General features: G+C 37.0%; 1 protein-coding gene across 4 annotated transcripts in view; it reads right to left on the reverse strand.

Moving 5' to 3' along the window:
* SCMH1 (Scm polycomb group protein homolog 1) overlaps positions 1-18,200 on the reverse strand; it is a 143,814-nt gene that overhangs the window by 51,949 nt on the left and 73,665 nt on the right. For all 4 annotated transcript variants that reach the window (XM_054572061.1, XM_054572062.1, XM_054572064.1 and 1 more), the window contains 2 exons: positions 13,959-14,047; positions 9,003-9,246 (listed from right to left, as the gene is read on the reverse strand). In XM_054572061.1, the coding sequence (XP_054428036.1) occupies positions 9,003-9,246; positions 13,959-14,047 (333 nt within the window). The remainder of the gene's footprint in view (positions 1-9,002; positions 9,247-13,958; positions 14,048-18,200) is intronic.

Genomic DNA, 18,200 nt, shown 5'->3' on the forward strand with positions numbered 1-18,200 from the left:
AAAAAGATGTCTCTTCTCTGCAGCCACAACACAGCATATGGATCTGGATATGGATTCATAAAATATAAGCAAGCCCAGTTTGTGTGTGTGTGTGTGTGTGTGTGTGTGTGTGTGTGTGTGTGTATGTATGTGCACACATGTCTGTATGTATCTGTATCTATACAACATAGGACATAAACCATGGAAAATAAAAAAAAGAACAGGGGAAACCCATTTGGCTTATCAGTTTCCTGGACTGGGGTCTTGTTTTCATTCATAGCAGTGTATCATTGGCCTCGGCATAGTAATTTGGAGGATGTGTTCTTTATTAGCTTTGCTCAGCTTGGCTGGGTTCAGCTATGTGCTGCCAGCTGGGCTGATGCCAAGGCTGAAACTCCATTCTCCTAAATTCCAGTTCATTTAATAAAGCATTGGTTGCCTTCTGCTCCTGTCTAACTTAATTAACACTTTCAGTTCTCCATATCTAGCTCCTTTTTTCCCTCTTGACCCTTATTGCTACAGCATGAATAGAGGACCTCTGAATTATAAAGACATTTCATGTTTTCCTGGAGTCTTCTTAGGCTGATCAATTTGTACAGACTGGGAAAACAGAGGGATAATAAAATCATCACAATGGGACCACAAGCCAACTTCAAAAACCTCATATTATTGAAACTCAAAAGAGTGACTGGCCCTAGCTGTCTGGGGCAATAATTAAGAGGATTCAAGAGTAATTTCAACAAGTAGAGGGCTATGTCTTCTCAGATGACAGTCTGTATGTGTCTGGTCAAGTCTAAGCTACTGAAAGAGGTAGCATGAAAGCACATTGTGAGGAAGCACCTGGTAGTCAGTCACAGTCAAATGAACACATTTCCTTGTGTTCCTTAGCATAAGACAATGAATATTTCCTTAGCATAAGATAATGAATATTAAAATCTTACAAACTCCTGCCTTCTTACCATATCACCTTCATAATCTTCTTTTTTTTCTTTAAGAGTTTGCCAGGTTCCCCTCATCTTCTTGATATACATGAATGTTTATGTTTTGTTTTTCTTCTAGTCATTTATTGATATTCAGAAATTCTCATTTATAACTGTAATATTTTCTCAAAAATCATCTAGGGAATTAAGGGGGGGAAATATTATAATACAGAGTTTATATTACTGGTTTCCAATATGACTTTCCTAAGAACCACATATATTTATTTAAAATGGGTGACTTTGAAAGTTGATGTATTGGTGCTGGCACACGGTCAGTGTTACAATAAGAGCTTGCCAAAAAAAACTGCATGGATCTAAGTATTCCCAAGGAAACAGCAGGTATGGTTGGTGAAATTTATAAACTGCCTAAGTTACTCCTTGCTGTTTTTCCAGGAAGTTTGAAAGAGGCCAGCTGTTTCATTACACATGCTGAAAAACTGCTACCATTCTCAGGCATCAGTGGTTGGGGAAGGCTGGAGAAAGAACTGGGCAGAGCCAAGAGGCAGCTCAAGGAAGCTGAAAGGGAGGCATGAGACACAATTTTTTTGTCCCTTGGGCAGATATAATTAGAATCAGCGAGGGAACCCAGATCCCATTTCATAACCTAGTGCCACTCATTTCATTTCTCATATTCCTATTTCTATTTGTGTACCATGGGTGCAAAATAAGAGAAAACCTGTTATGGGAGCTCTGGCTCATTGCAGAAACCTCATCTCATAAATATATTTTTCCTGACCAAATAGAGCACTTAAGATGCCTGCGTGTGTGCAGTTCCCTTTTCCTGGGATGTCTAGGCACCTTAAATCAGATATAACTAACAGATAGTGGACATCCACTGCAGGCTACATGGCTTCATTGCACACCCATTTTTCATTTAAATCACTCAACCTGGAAAAGAAGCATTCTCTATTACTGAGCCTAACACTGCTAATTGTTGGAGAGATGGATGAGTAAAGCCCAGAGTTTCTAAATGTGAATAGAATACAAGGCCAAGGCTGAAATAAGGACAGAGATATTTGTATGCGTGGGTGCATGGGTGTAGGGAGGCAATGGTATGTTAAATAAAGGCAAGACCTGGAACTAGTGTATCTGAGAGAGTAAAAGGGAAGGTAGCCAAGTAGAATGTTTCACTTATTACCCAATGTACTCACATTTTTTCTCACATGGTTAGTGAAACATACCTTCTCAGGAGACAAAAGGAGCATATTGGTTCCCAGAGCTTCTTGTAGATAGGACATTCTCCTGTTTGTTGTGGCTTAGTAAAAAAAGAAGTTGGGTGGAAGGGAAGAGGGAGGGTAGTCCGGGTATAGAGGTGCACATATGTTTAGTGACAGACAAGTAGGTGAATCTGGGCTTGGAGATGAACCTCTCTGGAAATGAGTGCCCCCTGCCACTCTTATTTTTGGCTATAACGTTTCCAAAGTTTGAAAAAGAAAACATTAGTTTAAATAACTTTTAATCTATTAAAATTGCAGTAGCACTCTCACTTATATAATTGAGTATTAGCTTTAGATGATATTAGAAATGTAATCAGAAAATATAATGTGATATATTTCACTCAGCAAATATTATTGAATAACTATGTGCCAAGTGCTGGGGCTATAAAGTTGAAGTTAATAAATTAGTTCCATTTAATAAGGACTGCAGGTAGAAATAAATCTTAACTTTCTAGACATGGCAGAAAGAAGAATTTTATCTCCCTTATTAATGCTTATACTGCAAAAACTGCCATTATTTTACATGTTACAGTGGAAGCTACTTGTTAATAGTTGTGACGGGTGTTAAAATAAACTTTAAGAACTCACATTCTGGCTCCTTTATTCAAAGATCATGCCCCCAATCTTACCTTCATCACCACAATGTTGCTGCCTCAATTCTCTATCTCACCTGGAACACTATCACGGCTTGTTAAATCATATCTCTGCCTTCAGCTTCTGGAAGTCACCTGTCCTTTCACTGCTACCAGAATGGTCCTTCTAAAACACAAATCTGACCTGTAATTTCACTAATGAAAGCTCATTCAATCGTTCTCCTTGCTCTTGGGATAAAGACCCGGATCCTTAAAATGATCACAGGCATCACATTCTTACTCTCTGGATCTGGATCTGTGTGTTTCCTGTGCCTTCCTTTTCTTATACCCTTCATATTGTCATTTAAATATATTTGAGTTCCTTGACTACATTTTTCTTTTTTTACATCTTGGACCAACACTCATATGTTCCCTCTGCCAGCTAGAACTCTTTCTCTCTGTCCCCATTATTCTGGTTTCAACTTAGATGTCATGTTACTTGGAAGTCTCCTGATTTCCAACTTCCAATTCTCCAATGCAGGTTAGGGGTTTTTTTGAACTTTATTACTACAAAGTTATAATTGTCTATTGGTCTGTATGCTCACAAAACTGTAAATTCTAAAGGCAGAATACCTATCAATTGATCCAATGACCAGCACTTAGTTGTGACTTGATGAGTTAGAACTTGAATGAAAAGCTGGCTGAAGAAAATTAGACAGTCCATCAGTTGACCTACGTGCTGTTACCCACAGGTTAGCACTGGTTGTGTTATCCTTGCTTCTACCCTAGTTCTTCCTTGTACAGTTTAGGATTACAGTTTAACCAACCCTCTTTCTGACCTAGGTTGCAAAGTGATTATAGTGTAGATTTATATGCTGTTAAGGGAAATGCATTTAAAATGTTTCACAGAAAAAAGAAAAAGAGAGATTCTGATAGTTTTGTTTTTAAGCATCACATTCTTACTCTCTGGATCATGATAATACCCCTACACATCCAGCACAGCAATGAATCCAATTTTCTTTTCTCTAAGTACAATGTCACAGGTAGAAAGGGTAGACTGAAAGGGTAAAGGAGGCCTGGCTGACCGTTTACTCCAATAGGCATGCTCAGCACTTCTGTCGGACTCCCCATTTGTAACAGCATATAGAGAGCAGCCAGATCCAGCTTACACTGTATGAAGTCACAAAAGATTTATGTATAATCCAGAATGCAATAGATTTACAATAAAAGCATAAATACGAAGTATAGCTTGGATCTCATGTTCTCTTACTGTTGTAAGATTACATAAGAAGCTAAACTAAAATATGAAACTGGCTTCCTCAGCCTGAAATCAGAGCAAGGGGGAGTTAAACGGATTATTACGATGGCTAAAGGCCCAATTAGCATTAATGACTATGTCAAGGAGATTGAACTTTTTATTTGTTTATTTTATTTATTTTTTACTTTATATTTAAAAAGTGACACATGCCTCTCTTTCACTTTTAAGTCACACAGACAAAAAGTGATGAGCTAAAAAAAAAAAAGGACATAAAGGAAAAGCTTCTGCCTTTTATAACCAAGTACCTGGATTAGTTACAAGGTTGGTATTTACTGTCCATCAAAGTTGGCTTGGCCCCAGGAGTTTAGAAGCTAAAAGGGATCTTGGCTTAGCAAAAGAGAAACAGCTGGCATTCAGGAGCCCCCTATTAAAAGCAGAGCTCTACATGGGTGGAGGGCAGAGCTAGGTGGTAAGTGGGCTGAGGGATCTAGAATCAAGTAGGAGTCACCTGTTTGTTACCCCTCCCCAAGATCAGGAAACTATACAGTATTACAGGGGTGCAAAGGCCCTTAGGGATCATCTAGTTCAACCTCTCACATTTGTAATGACTTGTTCAAAGACATAAAGCAAGTTTGTGGTCCAGTTGGGATTAGACCCCCAGTTCAATGCTCTAATATTACACTACACTGCTTCTTTCTTATTTCGTATCAGGGTCTGGAAGTCAAGATCCAGGGTCTGAAATGAAGCTTTAAAGAGAGCCCAGAGGAGAATGGGGAGAGTAGAGGGGAGAAGTGTGAGGGCAGTGTGGCTCAAAGTGATGGCCCTGACAGCTGGTCCTACTGAAAGATCACCACGGCCTCCCCTCTAGACTCGGATATCAACAAAGTCAAATCATTTAATCCTCTGAACTTCACTTTTCTCATAAATAAAATGTACCCCAAAATAATTATATCTAGCTCAGAGTTACCAGGAAGATAAAATAAATAACGTGTGTAAAAGAACATTAATGGGACATTTGTATTTTTTCCTACGTACTGCAAGCAAGAAACAATTTCATATTACTGTCAATTTTTCATATTTACACACTAATGATCCGAAGGTAGAAAAGAAGGAGATCTCATGATCTCAAAGAGAACAAGCTTACATATACAGAGAACATCTTGTTCTGTAAAAAGAAATGAGTAATCACATTTTTTCCACATTGTATCACTTTCTTCTTAGCCAGGACACTGAGATGGCTGAAGTTCTGCTATTACTGAAAGTTACATTACAGAACCTACTGTGAGTATGGGGTAGGGAAGGAGTAAATTGTTATAAGAGACAATCTGGCTGCTGGAATGAGGATGACTGAAGGATCTGGTCTGGAATTGCCAAGTGGTGGAAGAAGGTCTCTTTCTATCTACTGAGGCTGGTCCTCTGGTTATCACTGTTAGAAAAATCTAAGATCTCCAGAGACAAACAGAATTGGAGAGGAAAACAGTCAGCAAATACCTCTGGAAGCATCAACCACACAGTGAGTCATATTTCTTATCAGCATGGTGTGCAGTCAGAAAGGAATGCATGTCCAGCAATTCTTGGACACAGAGACTCTCACTCAGCTTTTCTGGCTCTTGAGAACTGCGTGACTGCTGTTAAGAGATTCACCAATCAAAATAAGAGTTCTCTAGGCAAGAAAGTGAGAAAATAAGCCTCACTGAATATAGCCTGGATCAACAAGGCTTATTGCGTTTTAGTCTCAAGTAAACAAAAATGGTTCCACTACTACTTCCAAGGCACTTCTCTTTTTGCTGCTTCCACAGAGATATATCACAGGGCCTGCAGAGGGATGGCAATGGATTTCTTACACCAACCCCAGAGCACTTGTTTCCTGAAGCATATAGAGGAGTAGTAGCACTTTCCTGATGCAAGATGTACACCTCATTTCCCTAACCCCCCATCTCAGTGCCACCAACCTAATATAAGCCACCCTTGTCTTTTTTTTCTCCAGACATACCACAGTACAACCCATTCCCCACAGAGCAACCCAAGTGATTTTCTAAATCACAGCTTTATTGACATATAATTTACATACCATAAAATTTACCCTTTTAAAGTGTATAATTCAAAATTGTGCAAACATCATCCCTATTTAATTTTAGAATGTATTCATCATCGCAAAAAGAAACCCCATACCTGTTAGTTATTCCCCCTCCCCCTAGCCCCTGACAACCACTAATTTTTGTCTCTATGTTTTTGCCTATTCTAGACATTTCATATAAATGCAATTATACGATCTGTGGTCTTTTGTGACTGGCTTTTTTCATTTACCATAATGTCTTTAAGATACATGTATGTTGTATATATCAGTACTTCATTCCTTTTTATTGCCAAAATACTATTTTATATGGATATACCACATTTTACTTATCTATTCATTAGAGGTTAAATATTTGGGTTATTTCATTTTTTTTGGCTGGAACAAATAATGCTGACTTGAACATTCATGACACATTTCTGTGTGGACTTATGTTTTCTATTCTCCTGGGCACATATCCACAAGTGTAACTGCGGGTCACAGATAACTCTATGTTTAATATTTTGAGTAACTTCCAAACTGTTCCCATAGTGGCAATAGCATTTTACAGTCTTATTAGCAATGTACAAAAGCTCCAACATCTCCACGTTTTGATTACAGCCATACCCATGGATGTGAAGTGATGTCTCAGTGTCTCATTGTGGCTTTGATTTACATTTTCCTATTAACTAATGATGTTGAGAATCTTTTCAAGTACTTATTGGCCATTCAAATCCTTTGCCCATTTCTTAAAAACTGGGTTGTGGTTTTTTAAAATTTTCCCCCAAACTGGGGGAGAACCACAACCTAGGTATGTGCCCTGACTGGGAATCAAACCTGTAACTTTTTGGTTACGGGACAGAGATCCAACCACTAAGCCACACCAGCCAGGGCTGGGTTTTTTTGTTTTTTGTTTTGTTTTGTTTTTACTGTTGAGTTATGTGTTCCTTTGTATTCAGGATGTAAGTGCAAGTGATTTTTAAAAAGTAAATCAGCTTTGTCATACCCCCTTTATAGTATCCTCTAACGATTCCCTACTACGTTTATAATAAAATCCAAATTCCCACTCTGGCTCACAAAGTCCTGTTTCAGGTTGTGCCACTCTGCCTGTCACATGGTGCACTCTATGTAACTGGAGCAGGCATTCTCAACACCACTGGTATGTGTGCCCCAGCATACATTTTTGTGTGGACAGATGTTTTCTATTCTCTTGGGTATATACAGTACCTATGAGTGGAAATGACTGCTTGGAATTTTCTTTCCTTGAATGGCTCCTTCTCATCATTCAATTCAAACATCACCTTTTCAGACAAATTTTCTTTAAAAGACATTGTATCTAAAGAAGCTTCCCTTCACAAAGAGGAACAAGGAAATTTTGGGGGATGATGGGTATATTCATTGTCTTGATTACAGTGATGTTTTCATGGATGCAGACATATGTCAAAACTTTTCAGATTGTATACTTTAAGTATATGCCATTTATTTTGCTTTCTACTTTCATGAAGCTGTTAAACAAAAAGCTCCCTTCACAATCATATCTTCACTGCCACTATCTTATCATACTTTATTTCCTTAGGAGAAATTGTATATCTGAAATCACCCTGTTGATTACTTGATTTATTTATTTATTTATTTAAAATGTCTTATTTATTTATTTTTAGAGAGAGGGGAAGGGAGGGAGAAAGAGAGGTAGAGAAACATCAATGTGTGGTTGCCTCTTGCGTGCCCCCTACTGGGGACCTGGCCTGCAACCCAGGCATGTGCCCTGACTGGGAATTGAACCAGTGACCCTTTGGTTCACAGCTGGCACTCAATCCACTGAGCCACATCAGCCAGGGCAATTACTTGATTTAAATGTTTACTATCTCATACCAGTAGAATGGCATGAGGGCATGAATGTTGTGTACCTTTCTAACTGCTGTGTCCTCAGTCTGGTTCAAAATTAGGTGCTCAATAAATAGTTGGCTAATTCGATGAATGAATCCAATAAAGGTTAAGGAAAGACCCACAGACAATTAAAAGGATGACTTTCTTTTCCCCCAGACTCATCACTACTTTTAGACTTAAGGGGATAAGATTTGTATTATTTCCTTTATTAAGAGCAGCTATCTATCTCAAACCCTATCTTGGATAATTTCCAACACTATCATCATTAGAAATACCATTTGCTGTTTAATTACTCTGTGGTACTATTTTAGCCCTTTATATATATTTTCTCTCATTGGTAGTGGCTATTTTTATAATAATAGTATAATGATAGTAATAATGCAATTATAATAAATATAATATATAATTACTATAATAGCAGCAATAATACAATAAAAACATTTGTTTAGCACTTACTTTTTGCCAGATATTATGTAAGCTACTTACACATGAATCTCATTTATTCCTAACAATAACTGTATGAAGTAGGTAGGTATTCTTTTACAGATGAGGAATTTGAGGTTTAGAGAGGTGAACTAACTGACCCAAGTCACACAGTTGGAACTCAAACCTAAGTCTAGCTTCCTGCAAAGCCCATGCTTTTTCCATTCTGCTACAGTGGTTCTCAAGTATTTTTATAACACAGTGCTACACCAGCACATATAAAAGGCCCTAAAGCTGTGCACCTTGAGAACGACACTACTCAAACTCTGAAATAGGTTAGAAACAAAAGTAAAAGATAAGAATCTAGCTGCCTGAGAATAAACCAAGATATTTAGAGAAAGGAATTATTAGCTTTATCACAAACTCCATGCCTACCTTCATTTGACATTTTATTTTTACTGTTTCTAATTAATCTCAGGTAGACTTTAGTTTTTACCTAAGTTGCTTGCCCTTGGGTCCTCCTCTGTCTACTAGTGAGGTTTATGGGTGGAGACATGCTGACCATGAGAGATCTAGGTAATCTCCATAATCAGCGTGGGTCCTGATTTCAAGAACTCATAGATGAGCCTTTACCTTTAGTGCCAGGTGGCTGTAGGTTGTCTCCAGTCAAGGAACACCAGCCCACAGGGAAGATGTCTCGGGAGTCGAAGCGGCACCAGTAGTCAAAGGCCCCTCGCCACCCATCAAAAGTGACAAGCACCTCTGAGCCCCGCACCTCCCCAATAGTGGCTGGGCAAATGAAATGAGGGTTCTTCCTGTCCACAGCTTCTAGCTTCATCCCCATTTTGAAGAAGTTGTGGGACGGTGATGGTGGTTCCTAGATGAGAAACAGAGATATGTAGATATAGACACAGAGAGAGAGGCGATGTATGCCAAAAGACTGCTACCTCATTTGGATGATTAAAAAGGGACTGCTATCTAAGATTTATAATGGAGATTTAGTCTTTCTTTCAAATGAATTTCAAAGAATATTAAAGAATTACTTTATTAATCCTAACATTGTGACATCTTTGCTTCAGTATTTTTTAAAGTAAAAGGTAACAGATACAGTTGAAGCTCCTTTTGTGCTCTTCCTCTCTCCCATTCCCCAGGCATGTTTTTATATTTTACTATATATGTACATATCTATCTGCATATTTTAAAATTTTAGATAAATAATATTATGCTGTACATATCATTCTATAAGTTTGTTTGACATTATGTTTTTGAAATTTATCCATGTTGATAAATGTAGCTCCAGTTCATTTTAACTGCTAACAGTATTCCATTATATGTATACATCACAATTCATTCATTCTTTTGATGGAAATTTAAGGTTTTTCCAACTGTTTCAAAATCTTAAGGACCATTCTTGTACTTGTTTCTTTGTATACATGTGGAAGGGTTTCTTTAGGATATACACCTAGGAGTAAAATTATTGGATTATAGGATAGATACACATGTCTTTTGCTTTATTAAATATTGTTACATTGCCTTCCAAAGTGATTTTAACATTGCATATTCTCTACAGCAGTGTTCCCTCTCCTTCCCACTCCCCCACCCCCAACTGCAGTGTAACTGCAATGGTAAAGTTTATAAAAAAGTGTTGTACACTGTGTTCTATTACCCTGGTTTTACTGTCTGATTCTATCCAATAACATTGTGTCATTAAATAGTATCTGAAAGAAAATGTGCCCCTATTTTGTCATTCTTCAATATTGTTTTGGCTATTCTTTATCCTTGATCTTTCATATGAATTTTAGAATTGGATTTTCAAGTTTCCCAGAAAAACCCTGTTTGGATTTTGACTGGAATTCCAATGAATTTATAGATTAATTTTAGAAAAATAATCTTTGTATGTATAATATTGAACCTTCCCATCCATAAACATGAGAGCATTTTCCATTTGTTAAGTATTCCTTAATATACATTTTAAAATTTACTCTAAAAAAAACTCACGCTTTTTACTAACATTTTCTAAGTATATTGTAACCTTATTGCTATCATCTTTTAAAATTTTTATTTTCAAACCATTTGTTAAATAAGAATGCAACTGATTTTTACAAACTAATCAACTAATTTAATCCTGATTAGCTTATGCTGACTGATACACCATATTTTGGTCTATTTGATTTATCAATTATTCAGAGATGTGTATTAAAATATCCCCTAGTGACTGCGGATTTTCCAATTTTTCCATGTAATTCTGTCAAATTTTACTTTATATACTTTGAGGCTATGTTTTTTTTTAGGAGCATGTATATTTATAACTTTTATTTTCTTGGTGAACTATATTTTTTTATCATTAGATAGTGACTTCTTTAAATGCTTTTTTTTTTGCCTCGAAGTCTTTGTCTGATTTTAGTATAGTTAATACCAGCTTTATTTTGATAAAGGTTTGCCTGGTATATATTTTATGTTCTTTTACTTTCAACATTTTTGTGACATATTTTATCAGGATCTTTTTGTAAATAGCATGTAGCTTCATTTAAAAAAATATAATCTGACTAAAATGATGAGTTTAAGCTCATTTCTTGTGATAAATGATATATTTATTATATTATTATATTACCTACATTTCTCTTTTACTTAATTTTTAAGGTTCTTTTCCTTCTTTAAAATTGACGGAATTTTCTTCCCGTCCCCCCTTCACTGATTCAGATGTTAACCATTCTATTTATAATCTTTCAGTGGATTCCTTTAAGATTGTAACTGTACAGTCCCCAAGTCTAAAACTCACCTTTATCTCTAGTTGCAAACAACAAAAGAATTTTTTAATTACTCCTGAGTTAATAGGCATTTGATAATTTAGTTCTACATGGTTATACTGAGAATTAATCATTTGTTATCATAATTGGTTTATATAGTGGTAGGCAATGCTTGATTAGCTTTACCTACATGTTTACCCACAGTCCTTCTTCACCACTTTAAAAAAAAAAAATCTCACCCTAGGATATGTTCATTGACCTCAGACAGAGAGGGAGAGACAGAGACAAAGAGAGAGAAAGAGAGACAGAGAGCAACAGAGAGAGACCGGGGATTGAACCTGCAATCTTTTGGTGCAGGGGACAGTGCTCCATCCAACTGAGCCACCCAGCCAGTACCCTCACCACTATTTCTTGCATCTCATTTCTTTCTTTCTGGGTTCAATTATCTTCTTCCTGAAATATAGTCTTTAGTTGTTCTTTTAGCAGCTATATTAGCATCTACCTATGTTAGTTTTGAAATTGTCTTGATTTTACATTCATTATGAAATAATAGTCTTAACTAGATATAAAATTCTAGGTGAACAACTATTTTTTTCTAAGAATTTTGGGGATATTATTCTATTATCTTTGGCTTAAGTTGCTGCTGTTAAGAAATGTCCTGTCAGCCTAACTGAAGGTACTCTGTTGTGATTACTTGCTCAGATCTTTTCTTTTGACTTTAGTTATACCATGATGTTTTAAAGTCTATATTTATCTTTATTATACACTCTGGAAAATTCTGTCATTATCTTTTCAAATATTGACTCTATTCTTTCTAATTATTATTTCTGGATTTCACATGCAGCATTATTGGCCCTTCTAACATTATTCCCCTTGTCTCTTCTCTTTAATATTTTCCATTTCTTTCTCTCTCTGTGCTACATTCTGGAAAATTCCTTACACGTCTTTCAGTGTTCTTGAATGTCTTAGTGTGCGAACAGTTTGGTTCTTGACAAAGTTGTTCATGAAAAAAATGTCTTGGTTGTCTAACAAACTTCGGGACTTAATCTCTACCCAACAACTTTTCCATGCTGATAACCTGTGTGATGAGTCACATAGGTCTCAGGTGAGAAGGGAGATTTCGGTTTTTGAATAAATTGCTTCTCAAACAATTTTCTGTAATGAATTAAGTTTGAAAACTGGAGTTCCGCTGTATACCTATCTATTAATTTTTAATTTTAATGATTAAGTTTCATTCACAGTTCAATTTTTTTCTCAAATCTGTCTTTAAAAAATAAGGTTTTATACCTTTATCACTCTAAAATATTTTTATTATTGAATCACTTTCAAAACCTTAATTTATAATCTCTACATGGTATTTCTATTATCTGAAAGTCCTTGGGGTTACAGTCTTACTGTTTGTGATGTCTACTGATGCCCTGTCATGCTGGATTTGTGCTTTTGAGGGCTCTGTAATTCTGAAGTTGCATGCTCATCTTCAGTGGTACTTCATTTTTAGGACTTTGGTGACATCTAGTTTGGAAGCAACCAAACCATGTAGAGAAGTTTTAGGTTTGCTTCTGCCAGGCACTCAGAAATATCTCCATACAACTCTGGAGTTTCTAGACAACGCAGGTACTATACATATCTGAACCCTGGATTTCCATGGGGGAAAAGGCTTTTATCAAGGAGATGACGCCATTCTTGTGCCTGCCAAAGCCCAGGCAGAAACTTACACCTCATCAATGTGATAGTCTTTTCACTAAGGAGTAAACATTTGCGGTAACCGTTCAGGTTTTGTGTGTGGCATCTCAGGTCCATTCCCCAGCTTGCCTGGGCCCAAGGCCTTATCTCCTATCCTACTGTGGCTGTTAAAAGACAAGATTCTTGGAAAGTAAGACTGGCAAAGCCCCTTAAAATACCTGTAGGTTTAATGCATGCACTTAGTACTCTAGTTTTCCTTCTTCACTCTGGCCTCTGAAAGTTTTCTTACTTTTTAGTAAGCTCAGCAAAGCATTTAAAAGAATAGCTGTTGCCCTCTGCTCCCTCCCAACATTTTGAGTGTTCTGTAGTGAAAAGGTTCTTTAATTGCCCAGTATAATATAAATACATATTCTAGGAACCAGAGTGCTTTCAGGGTTTAGATGTTACTAGCACAGGCAACTTTAATTCAGTCCTCTTTCTAATTCTGTGTCTCATTAAAAAATTCAACTGGGAGCAGACTGAGTGCCTCATCCCTTGAGAAATACAGAAGAATGAATACAGGTTTTGAATCCCTGTTCCACCACTTACTGGCCATATGATCTTGGGCTAGTTCCTTATTCAAAAGTATTTGTTTCCTTAACTATTAAATGGAAATAATAATTCTTTTTTCAGAAAGTTAACTGTGGGTATTAAGTGAGATAGTGTGTATAAACTCCAAACTTACTGCAGGCACTCAAAAATTGTCTCTTTTCTTTCTCTTTGTTTAGCACATGAACCTTACAGAACACCGAGACCTATAACAAGAACCACTCCTTTACATTTATGCCACATTTTATATGTTTTACTAGTAAACACATTTTAACTTAACTATCCTGTGCGGTAGACAGAATCCCACTTTTTACATGAGGTCAAAAAGACAGCTTATTTTTGGTAGAGCTGGGACCCAAAAATCAGGAAACATAATTTAGAGTCTAATATTCCTCTGGAGATAACTGCTGCTTCATAAGGTACTAAGTAATCCTTTTGCAGAACTAGTTTCTGAGAAGGCATCCTCAGGCCATAAATAGCATATAGACACCAGAGGTTCAGTAATTAAAAGGATATATAAGCATTTGATTTTAAGCAGTTTGGCATTGGTGATATCTGAGGGACACTGTACCTTGTGGAAAATCCTGATGGGAGCCATTTCTGCTCCATTTAGCGTCTTCAAAAGGAACATGGGCCAAGAGGAGGCATTCAGCCGAAATCCTGCAGCAAACATAATAGGCAACAGATGAAAAATATGTTTCAAAGGGAATAGCAATATCAAGTTTTCCCTTTGGAATTCAGCTACTCCTCCACAACCTATACTGTGATAAGTTACAGAATCATAGATTGTTAGGAAAGGACTTAAAGGTTAAATCGAAGAAATGCCTCATTAGACAGATGAGGAAATGAGGCACATAGAGGGAATGTAACTTGCCCAAGTGTAATGTTGCAAAGTAAGTAGTGGAACAAAGTCCCTAATCAAGTGTTCTGACTTTGAGACAAATATTCAGATTATATATCACAGCACCTAAAAAGTTTTCCTTGAAAAATCCAAAATAGATGTGAGATAGGATTAACAAGTACTTAGAAATTGTCTAGACAATAGAGTGTGCAAAGTTATTTTTCTTAATAATCTCTTAAGACAACACCAAATATGTCAACTGATTAACCCAATATACAAGTAAATTGTTTCAGTTTATCTCAATATAAAATCACTATTTCTTTCTCTCTCTTGCTTTCTCACTCTGTGGTGTGCGCTCTCTCTCACTTCTCTTTCACACACACACACACCAAGTACGAACACTTTTTGATATTCATTTTTATTTAAACAACCAAGGATCAGGCAATGATGAAGATGAAAGGGATCATCCTATCCAAAAATATTAATTTTACAAAAAAAGTAAAAAGCCTAGAGATTTTAATTGTCCATTGTCATTCAGTAAGGAAAAGTCAGTAAGAATGTACCATTTAATTAATAAACTATAATAATGAGATCATAATTGTAGTTAGTTCTTCCAATTAGTACAAAGAAGCTCGCACTACTTCTTTCAATTTGGCTTCAACTGTCTCTTCTGAGATAGAAAATCTAGTCCCTTTTAATAGCCTCCCAATCTACCTCAGTTTTTCCACTCTTGACAAAAGAACAGAGAGGCTGCACCAAAGCTTCAGACCTGGAAATTACAATAGAAACCGATATTATGGAACTCTTTGTTGTGTGCCAGATACTGTGCCAATCACTTTCCATTGACTACCTAATCTTCAAGACAACCCCATGAGGTAGATATTATCTTCATTTTGTAGATGAGAAAAGAGGTGTAAAGCAAACTGCTTAGGATTTCTAAGTGAGCAAATGACAAAGTATTGAAACCCAGGCTATCTGACCCTTGAGCCCACACTCTTAACCGCTATGTTAAACTATCAGTGTAGATAAAATGAAAAATGAAGAATCAACTTCTGGGTGTAAGTATTAATAATAACTTTAATTAAATTAACAGGGAGGAGGTAAGAAGAGAGAAGAAAATGGGAGAAGAGTTATCATCCTATATGGTTTAAACTTTTAGTCTCAAATCTGGCTAGGCTAAGCCAAGCTTCCCAATGTTAGATTTCTTGGGATAGCTCATCCACATCAACAATGATGACAGCAATATGGATGCTCATCACTTAATCTAAAGTGGCCATCACTTACTTTTTTGCTTGTCTAGCTTTTTTTCCTCTTGGAAAAAAATCTATCCTAATATACACATTTTGTTGGGAATGTCTGTCACATGGCTCTACATACCTGACCACGGAAGGGGAAATAATGCCATTTAAGAGCATTAGATTCCCATAGACCAGAGGTGTGCATGTATATCCCAAGTTGGGTCAACTGTTTTCTGATATGATATGCATACTGGAGGAGAGAGTCTCTTTCTCTGAGATCATGACAAGAAAGATGTTTGTAGATTTGGCACTGCTACCTGGAGAACAAAACTGAGAATAAAGTCAACGAAGAGCAAGTAATGGAGAGATGTGAGAGTATTTATTTACTTATTTTATATTGGTTTAGAGAAAGAGAGATCAATTTGTTGTTCTACTTATTTATGCATTCATTGGCTGTTTCTTGTATGTGCCCTGACCTGTGACTGAACCCCAAGCTTGGCATATTGGGATGACACTCTAAACAACTAAGCTAGCCAGGCATGAGAATGTTTAAAACCCTGTGTCTAGACATATTCAACACCAGGCCTTAGATTTTCAGTTATACGAGCCAGCAATTCCTGTCTTCTCCTTTTTCCCTACTCTAAATTGGTTTGAGTTGGGGTTTTGCCTCACTGCCCAAAGAGTTTTGGCTACTACTCTTCCTCTGACCATGGATAAAAGAAAAAAATTAAATTTCTGCAGAAAATCAGGTATATGCCTCATCTGTGTGTGGGGAAAACAACTTTCCTTAAGTCAGGGAGGGGTTGAAGCAAGCCACACTCAGAGCAGATTTGCCAAGAGTAGTTCAATACATCTATGGATACGGCAAAGCAAGGCACAACTGTTCTAGAAAAATGCTCCTTACACCTTGGTAAAAAGAGGGGAGAGGAATGCCTGCACATTTAGAAATTTCATATTCAGGCCCTTGGTTCCCAACAAGTAGAAAGCCTCACCAAATGCCACCCAATTAATTCCATTTCTTAGGAACAGCTTACTGAGGGGCTTGTGACTCATCTGGAACTTGAATTAAAAAAATCCTCTCAGCTTTGGGAAGACTTATAATAATATTGTAATAGCTAATATGTATTGAATGTTTTCAATGTAGTAAATATTTTACATGCAATTTCTTACTGTATATTTGAAATAATATCATGAGGTATACTCTATTGTTATCCCTAGCTTGCAGATGATAAAACAGAAACTCGAGAGAAGTAGCTTGGTCCAAGGTACTAAGTGGTGGAGGCATATTCCAATATATGATGTTCTTACTCCAGACCTCATGATTCTTAACTAGTATGTTTCACTACCTCCTAGCAAGCTTCTTCAAGACTAGAAGGGCAAAGCAGATATGTTACCAAGCTGAGAATTACCAAGGATCCTTATTCTTCAACTCCCAAGGTCATATGGGACTACTTGTCCTGCTCCAAATTCATTTTATATTGTAGAAGTCCAAAGGGGCTAGGAAACTTGTGGATGGTCATATAAATCGCTGTCACAGAACCAGGCTGAGGCCCTAGGACTTTTCATCTGGCTCTCTTTCACTACGCTGTGCTGCCTCCCAAAGGAAACACTGACTCACATATTATATGCCAGGTTCCATGTGTTAAATAAGTACTTCAAGTGGGTTATCTAATTAACCATTACTACAACTCTGTGAATTGGATACAAGGAAAGTAGCACTGGGTGGAGCCAGGCTGCCTGGATTGTAAACTAGCTCTGTCACTTACCTGGTGTGTAATTTGTAAATTATAAAACCTCTCTCTGGCTTTAGTTTCCTCAACTATATAAGAGTAGTAACTACCTCTGTGGGTTTTTCTAAGGATCAATTCATGTGAAGGACTTAATATTCTGCCTGGCATATACTAAGTATTAGATAAATGCTAGCTATTATTTTTAATGTTATAGATGAAAAGACTTAAGTTAGAGAAGTAAACTATCCAAGGTTACAATTTTACTCAAGTAAAAGATCCATGAGGCAGGATGTAAACCCAACTCCTCTGCCACCAAAGCCTTCGTCATTAATCATCATGTTAATATCTTCAAACATTTCATCACTCAGTTCTTCTATACTGTCTCTCTTGGTAAAAAGAGTTGAAGTCATAAGTTCGTGAAAGCAGAAAGAGAAGGATAAAACAATAATTTGAAGTTGTCCTCAAATTAAACAATGGCCCAGGGTGTTTGCAAAGAAAAGGATAGGTGGGTAAGAAATCCTAACCGCTACAGGTGGGAATCCTCAGTGCCTGGCCATGTCTTGGTCCCCACTCTCTTCCTGTCACATGACGACTACCAGTTTAAATCTCCAGCCTAAACCTCTGCCCTGAGTTTCATGCTGGTATTTCCAGCTGCTTTATTCTATAACTATGGGGATGCCAAAAATTCTTGAAATGAATAGGTCTAAAACAGAACTCTCAACTTTGCTTCCCCCTCCAACCTTGTTCTTTCCTTCAGTCATCTCATCTCAGTTAATGGCACCCCTTATTAAACCCAGGTACTCAGACCAAAAAGCCTATACTAAGTCACTCTTGATTCCTCACTTGCTATTATTCCCCATCAAAAAATTAATCAGCAAGTCCTGATGGCTCTTTCATCTCATATGCCCTAAACCAAACCATTTCTATTATATATTCTCGTCCACTACTAACTACCCTAATCTAAGCCACAGTCAGACTTTGCCTATACTGCAACAGTCCTGAAA

The sequence above is a fragment of the Pteronotus mesoamericanus genome, unplaced genomic scaffold (genome assembly GCF_021234165.1).
Source record: "Pteronotus mesoamericanus isolate MK-2021 breed Mesoamerican mustached bat unplaced genomic scaffold, CSHL_Meso_final contig_221, whole genome shotgun sequence".
NCBI classification, from domain to species: domain Eukaryota; kingdom Metazoa; phylum Chordata; class Mammalia; order Chiroptera; family Mormoopidae; genus Pteronotus; species Pteronotus mesoamericanus.